The sequence below is a fragment of the Lithobates pipiens genome, unplaced genomic scaffold (assembly GCF_037356315.1).
Source record: "Lithobates pipiens isolate NorthernLeopardFrog02 unplaced genomic scaffold, aLitPip1_a1.2 Scaffold_23, whole genome shotgun sequence".
NCBI lineage: Eukaryota > Metazoa > Chordata > Amphibia > Anura > Ranidae > Lithobates > Lithobates pipiens.
Window position 1 is genome coordinate 53,973,984 of NW_027507785.1, and position 16,695 is coordinate 53,990,678.

At 46.5% G+C, this 16,695-nt stretch overlaps 1 protein-coding gene across 1 annotated transcript in view; it reads right to left on the reverse strand.

The window, feature by feature from the left end:
- Positions 1-16,695, reverse strand: part of KLHDC8B (kelch domain containing 8B) — a 241,482-nt gene that overhangs the window by 32,835 nt on the left and 191,952 nt on the right. Inside the window, exon 5 of the mRNA XM_077451636.1 lies at positions 10,112-10,213. Within this exon, the coding sequence (XP_077307762.1) occupies positions 10,112-10,213 (102 nt within the window). The remainder of the gene's footprint in view (positions 1-10,111; positions 10,214-16,695) is intronic.

Sequence of the window (16,695 nt, forward strand, 5' to 3'; positions counted from 1 at the left end):
TGAAAACCATTTATCATTTTCCGTCCACATACCAATGATGTGTCACTTTGTGTTGGTCTATCACATAAAATCCCAATAAAACATATTTATGCTTTTGGTTGTAACATGACAAAATGTGGAAAATTTCAAGAGGTGTGAATACTTTTTCAAGGCACTGTATGTGTCCAAATGTTACAATGTAGCTTGTTGCAAATTGCATCCTTAGGTAGACCTTCTGAGAAAGAAGGGTTAATGCTGCTGACCAGGCTTTGCCTCTCTTTTCAGAAAGTTAACCTTACCCTGCAGGTCACACCACATAAATAGGGGGCTCCTTAATTCCCTAGGGAGTTTGCCTAAGGTTGGTTAGGTAGGGGAAAGATTGCCACAATGTAGCCATTATGCTGTAAGACTGAAACACCCCTTGAGAAAGCCCAGTTGGGGTTCCCAGTGGGGTTTGGAGCCCATGGACTTGTGCTACCTTATGCTGGACCCTTATGGATTTAGTCCCTTTTAAGGACTCTTCCTTAAGAAGGACTCTTAAAGTGGTTATAAACCCTTACAAACCACTTTGACCTACAGGTAAGCCTAGATTAAGGCTTACCTGTAGGTCCAAGAAATATCTCCTAAACCTACACGGTTTAGGAGATATTTGCCAAAAGACAGGCACCGCTGTCTACGGCGCATGCGCCGTAAACAGCTGCGCGCAGGTGCCCTGAGCGCGCCGCTGTCAACGGCGATATGCCGCGAGTGGCAGCTCCCGTGCGCATGCGCGGGAGTGACGTCATTGCGGCTTCGTCGAATGACAGCGGCGGAGCAGCGACACCCACCGAGAAGATGGATGCACCGGACTACAGGGGACAGCGGTGACTTCGCTGGCTCCTGTGTCAGGTAAGTGACACATAATGGACTACTATACGATGCATAGTAGCCCATTATGCTTTACCTTTGCAGGGAGGAAGTAAACTCATCAGGGTTTACTTCCTCTTTAATGGACTTTGCCATCTGCCTAAGGTATGACTACCTCATGGGGCACTATAGAACTTTGAACTACAGGAAAGAGTGTGGAAGATGTCTTTGAGAACTGCTTGCTACTTTTTACAATCTCAGTAAAAGATCTTTATTATTCATCTAAATTGCCTAGTCTTAAGTCTCTAAAGGGGTTCATAAAAGGCGTATTAAAGAATGGGACTTACAACGGGGAACTGAAGAAGGTTAGAGACGTTACAGTACAGAAGCTAATGAGCAGAATGCTGTCCAGAGGAGGCTATATTGCCATTACGAAGGATTGCCATATTTATGCCTAAAGCCCTGCCCACACGGTCGTGCAGGGCTGAATACTGTGTTCTGAGCAGTGGCGGCTGGTGGGTTTTGCTTTTCAACCAACACCCCCCCCACCCCGGTGGCATGACACTGAAACAGCACCCCCCCCCCCCCCCCCCCCCCATGTGAGCAGTCCAAAACTTACCCAGTGGTGTGGTGGGGCTGTGGTGCCCTCCCCTGGAGTGCCGCAGCAGCTCCGGTGCCCGCTCTTCTAGCTTACTCCGCCGCGTGTTTCCGCCAAAGTGCTAGGCATCCAATAGGATCGCCTGACGCTTTGGCCATTCGGGAAACAGGTCTCACAGACCTGCCTTCTGATTGGCAGAGAGGAACTTTAGTGTGTTAATAACGAAAATCCATTTGTTATGGTGACACAACTGGATGGGCTTAAAGCGCAATGCTCTGCGCTCCGAGGCCACCCTTTTTTTGAAGTCTATTAGAGCCTCTGGCTTCAAAAAAACACCCCGCATTGGAATCCATGGTCTGGCACCACTGATGTGTAGGTCAGGGGTCCAGACCCATATGCCCTCTATGGACAGGCCGCCGCTGGTTCTGAGCAGTATATATGCAGAACATATGCCCCGAGTCTGGACTCTCTACATTCAGGGCATATATCTATGTATATGGCCCTGTATGCAAGTACCAATCGTAACAGCGCCCAGCCACATAAGTAATTTGGATGCACCTGTGCTTCAGAGGCCCCCATAAATACCCAGTATTTATACTATATGGGCCAGAGGCGTAGCTTGAAGCTTGTGGGCCCCGATGAAAAAATTGACCTGGGGCCCCCCCACTACCACCCACCACTTCCACCGTGTGTGCAGATACACTGACCGCACACCAAGATACTCAACGTGGCTTAAGAGTTTTGAATTTACAGAGTTCCTCTTTACATTAGAGGACAGGGATCACTGCTGGAGGATCAGAGGACAGGGATCACTGCTGGAGAATCAGAGGACAGGTATCAACCCTGGAGAATCAGAGGACAGGGATCACCGCTGGAGGATCAGAGGACAGGGATCACCCCTGGAGAATCAGAGGACAGGGATCACCCCTGGAGAATCAGAGGACAGGGATCACCCCTGGAGAATCAGAGGACAGGGATCAGAGAATCCCAGCTAGTGACTAGAAGACACTGAGCGGTGTCTTACCTCACCAGTGATATCCACCCCGTCGTGGCTACAGGACGGCACTCTCCTCCTCTTAACTCGCTAAGCTCGATTACCATTCCATGTTGCCAGCACCCAGCACAGACACTTCCCCATCCTGGGCTGTTCTCACCCCGTGCTCCTTTCCATTCAGGAAATGGCTCACAGCTTCTCCCCAGCCAATGAGAACAGAGGGATCTGGACTGTGGAAGGCAAAGTGGAAGCCCAGTACTGGAGCGTGGCGGTGGGACCCTAGGGCAGATCGGAGCTGCACTTTGTGTAGGATATGATAATATGACAGGGAGGCTGCAGGGGCCTCCTGGAGCTAGGGGCAGGGTTTCGATTGTGACCCCTGCAACCCCTTATGCTACACCCATGATATGGGCCAAAGAGTCAAAGGGTTTGAGGCCCAAGAACCATTGCCATACCCTGGTTTCTGTTTTTAAAAATTGAAACAAAACCCCCTGGTGGCGGACTTTTAAGGCACAAAAAAAAATTATTATTATAAAAGTTATCTTATTATGAATATTAAAAATTATTTATTGAAGTATAAAAATACAAAACATATACAAAACATATAAAAACGCATGTTACAGTGTTGTCATCCAAAAAGAAATAACAAGTAATAAACTAGTATTTCTTGCAAGTATTTGGGTGCAAGAAATACTAGTTTATTACTTGTTATTTCCTTTTGGATGACAACACTGTAACATGCGTTTTTATATGTTTTGTATATGTTTTGTATTTTCATTCTTCAATAAATAATTTTTCATATTCATAATAAGATAACTTTTATAATAATAATTTTTTTTTTGTGCCTTAAAAGTCCGGCACCAGGGAGTTTTGTTTCAATTTGTGTAACATTGGATGTGCACATTTATATGCCCAACAAAAACCGACTTACTTTTGTAATGGTTTCTGTTTTTTTTACTCATTCTTTAGGATCTCTTATTGATATCTGCTCCCAAAACATTGAGACATTTTTGAAAATGTGTGTACAATAAATTATAATTTCCCTACAATACTCATTCTGGAGATTCTACAGTATTATCATACCTCCCAACTGTCCCTGATTTCGAGGGACTGTCCCTGATTTGTAACAAAGCCCCTCTGTCCCTCTTTGCTCCTTATTTGTCCCTCATTTTGGTCTGATCTATAAAGTTGTATATAAAGTTGCACTTTTTATCTTTCAAAAAGTGTTTCTCAGTGCTAAACCTTTCATCTGATTTCTAAATTGCTGCATTTGCAATTTCCAAAAGCCAATATAAAGGAATAGAAGTGATAAAAAAAAGCACTTGTGGGGTTAACCAATAATTTTTTTCTACAATTCTCCTTTAACTACTTCCCACCCGGCCAATGTACATATACGGCCGGGTGGGAGCTCTCTACTCCTGAGTGGACATTCCTGAACGTCCTTCAGAAGTAGGGGGATCGCGCGCGCGTGCCCGCGCAGCTGCGCGATCACGATGCGCTCGTGTCACCCGGATCAGCAGGAGGGCTCTGTGATTGGCCCTCCTTATCACATGACGGCCGTGTCCAATCACGGCCATCATGTGATGTAAACAAACAGCCGGTTGCTAGGCAATCGGCTCTCCTCTCCTCACGCGGAAGTCGTTGCTGAGGAGAGGAGAGCGGATAGCTGCAGCCGGCTGGTGATCAGTGAGTATGAGCTTTTTTTTACAGCTTTTGTCCCCAAAACACACAAGTCCCCAAATAATAAAAACACATGTCCCCCACATATGTCCCACTAAAATCACATGTCCCAATGATTATCGGCACACATATGTCCGTGATCACCTGCACACATCTGTACATGATCATTTGCGTACATCTGTCCGTGATCACGCAAACCAATTATTATACACTTAACCAAATTTTGTTTTTACCAAAGACATGTAGCAGAATACATTAACATTAAATTTAGGACAAATTCGATTTTATTGGATTTCTTTTAAAATAGAAAGAAGAAAATATTGTTTTTTTTTCCCAAATTTCCGCTCTTTTTTCGCTTGTATCGCAAAAAATTAAAAACGGAGTTGTGAATAAATACCACCAAAATAAAGCTCTATTTGTGCAAACAAAATGATACAAATTTCATTTGGGTACAGCGTAGCATGACCGCGCAAATGTCATTGAAATTGCGAGAGAAATCTGAAAATTGGGCTGGAAAGGAAGGGGGCGAAAGTGCCCTGTATTGTAGAGGTTAAAGGGGCGTGGCAGGGGGCGTGTCCTATGCCTAAATACTTTTGCTAATAGTTGTCCCTCATTCCCATCTCAGAAAATTGGGCGGGTATGGTATGATTAATCAGTCAACTAATGAGAAAAAACAAACAAAAAGGACTGGATCTCCATATCATTTTAAAATTACGAAATAAACAAACGCAATCAAATGAACACGCCAGAATCCAGCAAAGTTATCACAGCATAAAATGCTAGAAGGTTAAAAAAATAAAACCCTGAATGACTGTGTAGTGGAGCGTGAGCTGTTGAGACAAATTAGGACATTGCCTTTAATAAAGCCAGCAGCTGCCATCAGGAATTAGACTTTCAGATGAGAATGGGATTTAATAAATTGGAACTTCAAGCTTTTTGTCCTCCCCCTTAGAGATTTCATCAGCTATTAACAAGATGGTTAGGTTTTCATAAAAGGAAACGGTAATGTTGTATGTCTCGAAAACATAGTTCCTCCTGTGAATGTTATTATGAAATGCTCAATTTGTGCTTTATATCATATTTCGTAGAGACTCTTTGCTACTTGACCCCTTACAGAGTAGCAGCAAAAACATACTTATTGTAATGTTTATGCAAGTAGGGGTTTTTGATGACACATAATGCGCCACGGGTCATGCCCACATATGTAAACAATGTTCAAACCACACATGTGAGGTATCACCACGCTCGTTAGAGCAGGAGCTATAATTCTAGCTCTAGACCTCCTATGTAACCTTAAACAGGTGTCCTCTAAAAAAATTAAAAGCGCCGCCTATGGAGATTTTTAAGTACCGGAGATCGGCGCCATTCCACGAGTGTGCGCAAATTTGAAAACATGACACGTTAGGTAATTTACTCAGCATAATATCATCTTTGATATTATTATACTGCGAGCCAGGCCTTCTCATCCAACATGAGTGCCTGACCTCACAAATGCTTTTCTGGAAGAATGGTCAAACATTCCCATAGACACACTCCTAAACCTTGCGGATGGCCTTCCCAGAAGAGTTACATAGTTACAGTTACAGTTATAGTTAGTAAGGTTGACTAAAGACACCAGTCCATCCAGTTCAACCTGAGTATCATCAGCCCCTACCATCAAGGAGCCCACAATCCAAGGTCCCAACCCTCAAGGAGCCCACAATCCAAGGTGCCCACCCTCAAGGAGCCCACAATCCAAGGTTCCCACCCTCAAGGAGCCCACAATCCAAGGTCCCCACCCTCAAGGAGCCCATAATCCAAGGTCCCAACCCTCAAGGAGCCCACAATCCAAGGTCCCCACCCTCAAGGAGCCCACAATCCAAGGTTCCCACCCTCAAGGAGCCCACAATCCAAGGTCCCCACCCTCAAGGAGCCCACAATCCAAGGTCCCCACCCTCAAGGAGCCCACATTCCAAGGTCCCCACCCTCAAGGAGCCCACAATCCAAGGTCTCCACCCTCAAGGAGCCCACAATCCAAGGTCCCCACCCTCAAGGAGCCCACATTCCAAGGTCCCCACCCTCAAGGAGCCCACATTCCAAGGTCCCCACCCTCAAGGAGCCCACATTCCAAGGTCCCCACCCTCAAGGAGCCCACATTCCAAGGTCCCCACCCTCAAGGAGCCCACATTTCAAGGTCCCCACCCTCAAGGAGCCCACATTCCAAGATCCCCACCCTCAAGGAGCCCACAATCCAAGGTCCCCACCCTCAAGGAGCCCAGTTGAAGCTGTTATAGCTCAAAGGGTGGGCCACTTCAATATTGAACCCTATGGACTAAAGCCGGGTACACACTACAGTTTTTTTTTCATGCAACCCCGTGGGTTTCACGAAAAAAAAAAAAACCTGACAGCTCTGGTCACTAACCATGTGAGGTTAGTCCAGAAATCTTCCCCACTGAGCTGTTTTGTTCTGACAACAGGACAGCCCCCCGACCAGAACACTCCAATCAGTGCTCTCTGCCATTGGCTGAGAGTTCTCATCGGGAGTCGGTTGGCTGCTAATTTTCCAGCATGCACATCTGACAGAAGCCGGATTTTTGTCGAAACAGACCGACATAAACACGGGCCGAATGTCGGTTGGTATTTTTTGTAACGGCAGATGTCTCCCGACATTCTGCCTGTGTGTACCAGGCTTAAGGCTGGGATGCCATTAAAGTTAATGCACGTGTAAGGGCAGGTGTCCCAAAACTTTTGGCACTATAATGTGTGTGTGTGTGTATGTATATATATATATATATATATATACTGATTTATAATTTATGTGTTTTAGTATTATTTTTGTATGTGACAGCACAACACTTTTTTTAATGAGAATAATAAAAATATTCCAATATAAATATAGACCCGGGCCCTTTTAGAAACCCTTGTTCATAATTAATGTCACCTTATATCTGGCCGGTCGAGGTACCCAGTCTGGATGCACGGCCGGCTTAAACACCTATTTAAAGCCGATGTAATGTGCATTTATAATTAAACCCAGACGAAGCCGCACGCTGTGCTTAATGCGAGTCATTAATTGCAATCTGTCAGTTAAAAATGGAAAAGCGTTCGGGGATAAATTAGGAGATAATCTTGTAAACTGGCTCTCCTACGCTGTTATTTTTATCAGCTACAAGTATTGATGGTGTCACTGAGGAATCGGATCCTCGCCTCCTTTCCTTCGCCTGCCAGGAGACAACGTTCACTTGGAGTGTGCAGGACGTACAGCGCAGACGGAGCTGCTCCTTCTCTTAAAGTCAACCGGTACTTTGCGTATGCAGAGCAAACCAGACAAATCCGGCACCTGCAGCTGCTGGCACTTTCCTTTCCTTTGCACTTTTGCTGCTTTTTATTTTCCCCTTTTTTTATAGCAACAAAAGAGGCCCACCACATAAACAGGCCTGCACTCACAGTGTGTCCTCAGTCTTTCAGGTTGAATGACAGCTGGGCATTCTTCAACCTTTTAAGACTGAGGACATCTTCTGGTGAACCTGTGCTTTGCGTATGCAGAGCAAACTAGAAAAATCCGGCACCTGCAGCTGCTGGCACTTTCCTTTCCTTTGCTGCTATTATTTAGATATTGTTTATCAAACCACCTACAGTAACAATCAGCCCAGCCATTACGACTCGAACTGCCATAGCATTAAGGTTTGGATTCTTCTTAACTGTCCTCTTTTGTTATAGCAAGAGGCCCACCACATAAACCGGCCTGCACTCACAGTATGTCCTCAGTCTTTCAGGTTTAATGATGGCTGGGCATTCTTCAACCTCCGAAGACTGAGGACATCTTCTGGTGAAAAAGGTGTACTGCATGGAGACACATCTGCATTGAATGTGAGTATTGTAGTCTGGGCTGCTTTTTATTTTCCCCTTTTGTTATAGCAACAAAAGAGGCCCACCACATAAACAGGCCTGCACTCACAGTATGTCCTCAGTCTTTCAGGTTGAATGACAGCTGGGCATTCTTCAACCTTTTAAGACTGAGGACATCTTCTGGTGAACCTGTGCTTTGCATATGCAGAGCAAACCAGAAAAATCCGGCACCTGCAGCTGCTGGCGCTTTCCTTTCCTTTGCTCCTTTGCTGCTATTATTTAGATATTAATTACCAAACCATCTACAGTAACAATAAGTTCAGCCACTAAGACTCGAGCTGCCATAGCATTAAGCTTGAAATTCTTCTTAACTGTCCCCTTTTTTTATAGCAAGAGGCCCACCACATAAACAGGCCTACACTCACAGCATGTCCTCCGTCTTTCAGGTTGAATGATGGCTGGGCATTCTTCAACCTCCGAAGACTGAGGACATCTTTGGGTGAAAAAGGAGTACTGCAGGGGACAACTCTGAATTGAAGGTAAGTATAGTGTCCCATCATTGGTGTCAGTTGGAGAAATAGTGCTCCATTATTGGTGTCAATGGAAGAAATAGTGCCCCATCGTTGGTGTCAGTAGGAGAATAGTGCCCCATCATTGGTATCAATGGGAGGAATAGTGCCCTGTCGTTGGTAAGAATGGGAAGAATAGTGCCCTATCACTGATGTCAGTTGGACGAACAGTGCCCTATCATTGGCGTCAGTTGGAGGAATAGTGTCCCATCATTGGTGTCATTTAGAGCAATAGTGCCCCATCATTGGTGTCAGTTTGAGAATAGTGCCCCATCATTGGTATCAATGGGAGGAATAGTGCCCCATCATTGGTGTCAGTGGGAGAATAGTGCCCCATCATTGGTGTCATTGGGAGAATAGTGTCCCATCATTGGTGTCAGTGGGAGAATAGTGCCCCATCATTGGTGTCAGTGGGAGAATAGTGTCCCATCATTGGTATCAATGGGAGGAATAGTGCCCCATCATTGGTGTCAGTGGGAGAATAGTGCCCCATCATTGGTGTCAGTGGGAGAATAGTGCCCCATCATTGGTGTCAGTGGGAGAATAGTGCCCCATCATTGGTGTCATTGGGAGAATAGTGTCCCATCATTGGTGTCAGTGGGAGAATAGTGCCCCATCATTGGTGTCAGTGGGAGAATAGTGTCCCATCATTGGTATCAATGGGAGGAATAGTGCCCCATTATTGGTGTCAGTGGGAGAATAGTGCCCCATCATTGGTGTCATTGGGAGAATAGTGCCCCATCATTGGTGTCAGTGGGAGAATAGTGCCCCATCATTGGTGTCAGTGGGAGAATAGTGTCCCATCATTGGTGTCAGTGGGAGAATAGTGTCCCATCATTGGTGTCAGTGGGAGAATAGTGCCCCATCATTGGTGTCAGTGGGAGAATAGTGTCCCATCATTGGTGTCAGTGGGAGAATAGTGTCCCATCATTGGTATCAATGGGAGGAATAGTGCCCTATCACTGATGTCAGTTGGAGGAATAGTGTCCCATCATTGGTGTCAGTTGGACAAACAGTGCCCTATCATTGGTGTCAATGGGAGGAATAGTGTCCCCACATTGGTGTCAGTGGGAGGAAAAGTGCCCCATTATTGTTGTCAGTGGGAGGAATAGTGTCCCCACACTGGTGTCAGTGGGAAGAATAGTGTCCCATTATTGTTGTCAGTGGGAGGAATAGTGCCCCATCATTGGTGTCTGTGGGAGGAATAGTGCCTCGTCATTGGTATCAGTGGGAGGAATAGTGCCCCATCATTGTTGTCAGTGGGAGGAATAGTGCCCCCACATTGGCGTCAGTGGGATGAAAAGTGTTCACCATCATTGATAGTAGTGGCTGAGATGCAAAGCAACCTGGGAGGCGTGCGTATTCCCCCGTATGGCTTCCTTTGCAGCTGGGGGGGGTGCATTTGGTAAAAACGTGGCTCAACAACCTACCAACCACCTGAATTTGTCTGAATTTTTTTTATCCCCATACGTTACCAGTTTAAAGCAAACCTACATTTTGCCTATGAACTCTTGGAGGGACAAAGCCATTAAGCAGAAGTTGTATCTCTTCAATAAACAAGGATTACATAAAAGTGGATCACAAATTTTATACGGAGGTCATGGTTGGCTGACTCACCGAGTCCTCCCACAGCAATCACCCGGCCCCCGAGGTACCCAGAGACAAAGTCGGCTCTCTTCTCCCTCATGCGCGTGGACCGCCCAGGTTTGCTCCAGACAACTGCAAAAAAAAAAACAGAAAAAAAACAAAACAAAAAACTTTATACAGAGATCAAAGCCTGCCGGCGAGCGTTCTAAGAGTTCTCTACAATTTTTGTTCCTGTAGATTTCAATTTGTTTTCGGTAGAAAAGTTTGTCGCAGGAGGGGAAGCATTAAACACAAGGAACACGGAGTACAGTTAAGAGGCGCCAATATCACACAGAGCTCCGCTGACAGGATGATGATGAGATTTCAGCTACGACTGTCAGGTCTCCTAAGCGCTTTTATTTTTGGCAAAGCGCGGTATTTCCGAAAGGCCGCGGCTGTCATCTGCAAACAAATACATCTATTTCAAGTGGGCTTCGGTGAGCTTATTACAATAACAGCTATATCAACGACGGGGGGTGTCGATGGCGGCCTTAAATTTCAACTTTTTCTCGTTTTTTTTTTTGTTGGCATCCTCCTGCGACATAACTTTTCTCTGTAACAGAAACGTATGTTATTTTATGACTCATTAGGCACAGCAGTTGCAGCTTTTCTTATTGCAAGCTATCAGGAATAAAATGAACACAAGGTTGAGAGCACGGGAGGTGGAAATTAGGCTTTTTTTCAGGATTATGGGCCATTTCACAACGGTCTGAGAAATTTAAAGTGTATCTGAACCCAAAACACGAAAAAAAGTAATGTATCCCCCTCCTACTTAGGTCGCTAGGACATTGGGAAAATTATGTTCTTTTTGACTTCTTCGTAACCAGTGGAGCAGTTGTTGATTGCTTTTGGCTGTTCCGGGTCTCACAGGCTGCAGGTTTGATTGCTCTCTTCTGCCTTCCAGAGGTTTCTGGAACATAGAGGGTTGAGCAAAGGAAAATGGGCAGCCTGAATATTTATTGGGCTTCAGCCAATCCCTGGGGAAGTGTGCTCAGAAGGAGATTGGAGAGGCACATTGTCATGGTTATGCAGTGATCTTCCTCTGTTTGCTTACCTCCCCTCATGTGTTCTGACGAAGAGGCCAGCCACTTCCACCTGGTGGTTTTTATAACCTCTCCTCTAAGCATGGCTCCACCCCAGGCCCTATCAGGGAATCCTATATTAACCTGTGCACTGCAAGCCATCAGTGCTGATCAACCATTGTGTACCATTGTGTGTTTGGCTTCCTGTTTCCTACTTGCCGTGTGCTCTATGTTTGACTCTGTTACCGACCTTGGCGTGTTCTCTACGATTCCTGTCTGCTTGCGACCTTGACCTTTTGCATGTCTCCGACCATCCCTGTCTGCCTGTGACCCTGAACGTTTGGCGTGTACTCTGTTGTTCTTGTCTGCTAGTTGCCCTGACCTCTGCCGTATCCCCTTACTATCCTTGTCGTTCCAGTCTGCTGCTTCTTTCTCCTGTAGTCTACTGTGAGCGTGAGCTGTGAGACCCTAGGGGTCGCGACCTGGACTGCTGGACTGCAGCGAAGTCCATCCTCACCACTGGAGGCTCTGGTGAACACCCGCTGGCTCTTAGACTCCGCGCCTTGGGGAATCTATGCTCCAGATCCCATTGGGATCTGTGTTAGTGGTCCTGTAGACCTGTGTCCTGAATCTCCCTGGGTACAATCTGCAGCAGTCAGTCCTAAGGTCCACTACCTAATGGTGCACTTCCGACTCGTACGGAGTGCATCTGTCACCTGGTCTCAGGTGACCTGACACATATAAATAGTCTGAGATTTAGAGCAGCGGGGTTCTTCTTCCTGTTGGAGAGAATTCATCACCTATCTGTCAGGGCTGGCCGGTCTGCTGTCTGGCTAATTGCCAGCTCCCATCTCTCCACAGTTACTCAGCTGTTGATGATATCCTGCTCGTCAGTCCTGCCTACTTAAACCGTTCAGCCCAGTGGCTCTCTGGCCTCGCTTTGGTCAACATCACAAGAGACAATCTCCTGCGTTCCTGTTTAAAGACTGGTTTTGCTGACATCCCTTCTGGCTCCAGATCCTGCTTGCTGTTCCACTACATTGATCCCTGACTACTGGCTTGGCTGACTATCCGTTTCGGTTACTGAACTTTGGCTATGTTTTGACTACATTTGTTCTTTTTACTTCTATTATTAAACAAGTGTGATTTAACTGCACTTATGTCTCATTTCATGGTTTTTGACACTATCTGGGTAAAAACTGACCGTAGCGGTTATTGTAAAAGTGACTCCTTACATTGGCGGTTACTGGAAAATTGCCCACAATCGATCAACGAAAGTGGGAGATCAGTCCACCACCACCCCCTGTTCAAGGAACCCCTAGCATCTAAAAGAGGGACCTTGGTAGGGAAATACATCTCCAAACTATCATCTTTAGGCTGAGTTCACACTAGTTGCGACTAGGATGTGGGTTTTTCCGCATTCAATTCGCATGTCAGGAGATTGTAACCGGCTCTCTATGCAGCCGGTTCACACATCTCTGGGGCGGCTCCGGTGCAAATTGAACAGGAGTCCTGTGTGTCTTCTGGTTTGTTTCAGGTTCGAAGTCCATGATTTGGGCTGAAATCGGACCTGAAACAGTGAACAGGAACACACCAGACCCCTGCTGCGAGCAGCTCCATGCTTCAGTGTAAACCTAATCTTAATGTGATGTGCCTGGTGGAAAGGAGGTCTAACCTCTACATACAGAAATGTTTTTACACAGTAAGAATTGTGAAAACGAGAAATAATCTTCCCCAGGAACTGGTTCAGCCAAGTCAATAGATTGCTTAAAAAGGGTCTGGGCGTGCTTCCAACTGCACAAAATTTTACTGATTACTTTTATTTTTAAGAATGAACACTGTAAGGGTGATCCAGGGAGCAGCCATTTGTCTTCAGGGATCAGAAATGATTTTTTACTATGTAGTGGCCATAACCCGTTGCAGGGCGGCCTTGACTTATTGGGCTTACCAGTTACCTTCTCCTGGCCTGCTCTTCCACTTCTAGGGGTTCCCAGGGTTGATACCCAACAACTTGAACACTGACACAGATGAAGTCCTCTTTAGAAGGTTTTATTTTGCAGTAGAACTTTCAAATAACACAGTCTCTTAGGGAACAGAGGGCACGGGGTGAAGAACTCGGGCACCTTGAACTGCAGGTCTAGAAAAGTCTCTATTTCCACCCAGAGAGTAGCCACTCGCAGCTGGGTACTTCAAGGCTGAACAGATCTCTAGCCAGAGATCATGGCAGTCAGCACGTTGACTCAAACTTGTATAATCAACTAAGGGTATACAGGAACCTTTTCTCTCCGTACCTGGAACGTTTCCCGTCTCCTCAATGGTACTGGAAAAGTGTGAATTCGTCAATGTCCTTCCCAACTCAGTAACCAGGCACTTCTCAGGATGCCACTTGCCGGCCCTACTCCGAAGAGTCCTCCCCCGGTCACATCCACAAGCTGTGGTGTCCCTCCAAGCTGAGATCACACCCGGACACTTTGAATCCTCCCTCAGTTACTGCCTCTTGGACCAGCCGGTTCCGAGACTCAGGAACAGACGGATCCCTACCCCAGACCAGACAGGTCTACCAGGGGCCACCAACAGGAACATGTTTTACATGCGAGTGACATTTTGTCCAAAATGTCATCCGCTACAACTATAAAGGCAAATTGGACCTTCTGAATGTTTTTGGCTTCATCTGAATCAACAATGGGTTTAGGGCCCAGAGTGCTGGGTTGTTGGGTTTTTTATTCATCTTTTGGTCGAATGAAATGGTCATATTCCTATTTTCAACTTCCTTTGTGATGGATATATTGCTGTGTAGCAGGGGAGCATATCCACCCTTTAACCCATTTGTAGCCCTCAGGTGGTTACCTTGATCCAGTGGAGTACTATCAACATAGGGACCCCAGGGTCCTTGGATTAATCAGTCAAGGAGCACTTGCAGGGAAACCCAATCTGATCTAACCAACACTCCTCTGAGTCCCCTCATACTTGTTCTAGGCTCAGCAATGGAACCCACCTTGACCCCAAATGCAAAGGGCCGTTTCCGTTAGATGTCCCCATTTAGGTCAGAGAGGGAGCAGTCCACACAAGGAAATTAATAAATGTGAAGACCCAGTCAGCCTCCCCATGAGGGGTGATAGAATACAGTTTAATGTTGCAAACAGTAGATCACAAGTTGAGACTAGAGTAGGGTTCAAAGAGAGAATAGACAAGAGAAGAAGCAACCTCAGCCCTCTAGCTGTTTTGAAACTACAAGTCCCATGAGACATTGCAAGACCCTGACAATCACAGGCATGACTCCTAGAGGCAGAGGCATGATGGGATTGGTAGTTTCACCACAGCGTGAGGGCCGAGGTTGCCTACCCCCTGTCCTAGAATCTCAGAGCATTCCCATACAGGGGGACGTGAGTAGTCCCATATTGCAAAGTCCCCTCACACCACGGTGCTCGCCCAAGGGGGTAACCCAAGACAAAAGCCTTGTGAATACATTCTGAGCCTTGGTGGTCCAGCCTTAGGGAACCATTTCTCCCAGTAATGTCTGCTACCTTACCAGCTTTCCGCCAAGCGATATATCTATCATCCTTCCCATCATGCCCCTCTCCCAGGGCAGAGCTGCCACTTAACCCCAGTGACTTTTAGGGCTTATTTACACTTGCTTTTACTTTACACACATTAAAGCGCCTACTGCCTCAACGTGCCTCATTTATGTGTTTTTGATGCTTCTGTGATGCTTTTTTGAAGCTTTAATGAAGCTTGGCGGATACCCTGTGTGTGTTGATTTTTTTTAAAGGGGCCCAGTAGAACCCCGGCTCAGTTGTACCCCCACTCAGTAGATCCCCAGTTCATTATTACCCCTGTTCAACAGAATTCCTGGCTCATTGGTATCCTTTTTCAGCAGATCCTCAGTTTATTAGTACCCTCGTTCAGCAGATCCCCTGCTCAGTAGTGACCCCCAGCTCTGCTGCTAGCCCACTCAGTAGTTCCCCCCAGCTCTGCTGCTAGCCCACTCAGTAGTGACCCCCAGCTCTGCTGCAAGCCCACTCAGTAGTGACACTGTATTGTCCCGGAATGAAGGTGCCCGGGACAGGGGACACAAATGCGAATTGCGGGACAATCCCGGGCAATCCAGGACATGTGGGCACCCTAGTTGTCACAGACTTCTATGGAGGCTTTGAAGAAGCTTTGAAGCACCAAGAAAGCGACATGGGGGGATAATTTTTGAAGCGAAGCAAACACAACTTGTGAACAGGACTGTAATGTAAACATTTTATTTAGTGATATCAATTTGATTGGCATTCAGAGCACTTTAAAAAAAAGCGGGTCCAATGCCACATTTTGAAGCATGTGTAAATGAGCCCTTAAAGTGGTTGTAAACCCTTACAAACCACTTTGACCTACAGGTAAGCCTAGATTAAGGCTTACCTGTAGGTCCAAGAAATATTTACCTGAAGACAGCCACCGCTGTCTACGGCGCAGGCGCACTGGGCAAGCCGCAGATCGCAGCGATATGCCACGAGTGTCGGCTCCCGTGCGCATGCACGGGAGTGACGTCATCGCTGCTCCGGCGAATCACAGCGCTGGAGCAGCGAGACCCACCAAGAAGATGGACGCTCGGAAATTACAGGGGACAGCGGTGACTTCGCTGGCTCCTGTGTCAGGTAAGTGACACATAATGGACTACTATGCAATGTATTGTAGCCCATTATGCTTTACCTTTGCAGGGAGACAAAGAGGAAGTAAACCCATCAGGGTTTACTTCCTCTTTAAAGTCACAGCTCATATTCCACTTAGGGAGGCAACTAGTGGCCAACCCGGGGAACTACAACAGGCCCCAACAGGCCCCATCTGTGCCCTACCCTACAATACAACATGGTAATGAGATGCCCTGCACTTGTCCTAAATAGGAAGAAGCTGGTTTTGTCAGACGTCCCTGGATAGATATCTATTCCAAGGTGACAGCAGCTCCCTCACCACTGCACCTTATCTCCATGTGCGGGAGCAGAGAGTATAATGGAATACGGCTTCGAGAGAAATTCAGAACAGCGAAGTACAGTCGCTCCCAGGGCTCTCTGACTCCCATGCCTTATTTAAACAATAAGTAGAGCTTTGATGAGCCGTTTTTGCAAATTATCCTCCAAATTCTTCCTTTCAAGGGCTAAAATTACGAATGCAGTCCAATCACCAGGGTGTTTTCTGCATAATTGTCCTATGCAAATGAGGAATCCAGCTAACTGCTTGCCTGCCAATTCTTTTTTTTTTCACAAGGACTTGGCATTACCTGAAATATAATATGGATCATCAGTAATTTAAAGCTGAATCCGGGCAGATATAAAAGACACAAGGCAATGCAGCTCTGTATTCATTAACAGGGCCGGGACAAGGGGTGGGCAGGAGGGGCGGCTGCCCTGGGCACTGTGGTATCATGTGAGATGGTGGGGGGGGGGCACAAGGAAATTTGGGAGGAGGGGATTTGTGTTGGGTGGGAAAATTGTGGGGGGGGGGGGGGGGAGCAGGGGGTGAGAATTGTTCTAAGAGAGGAGGCTTGGGGGGGGGAGTGGAGCAGGGGGTAAGAAT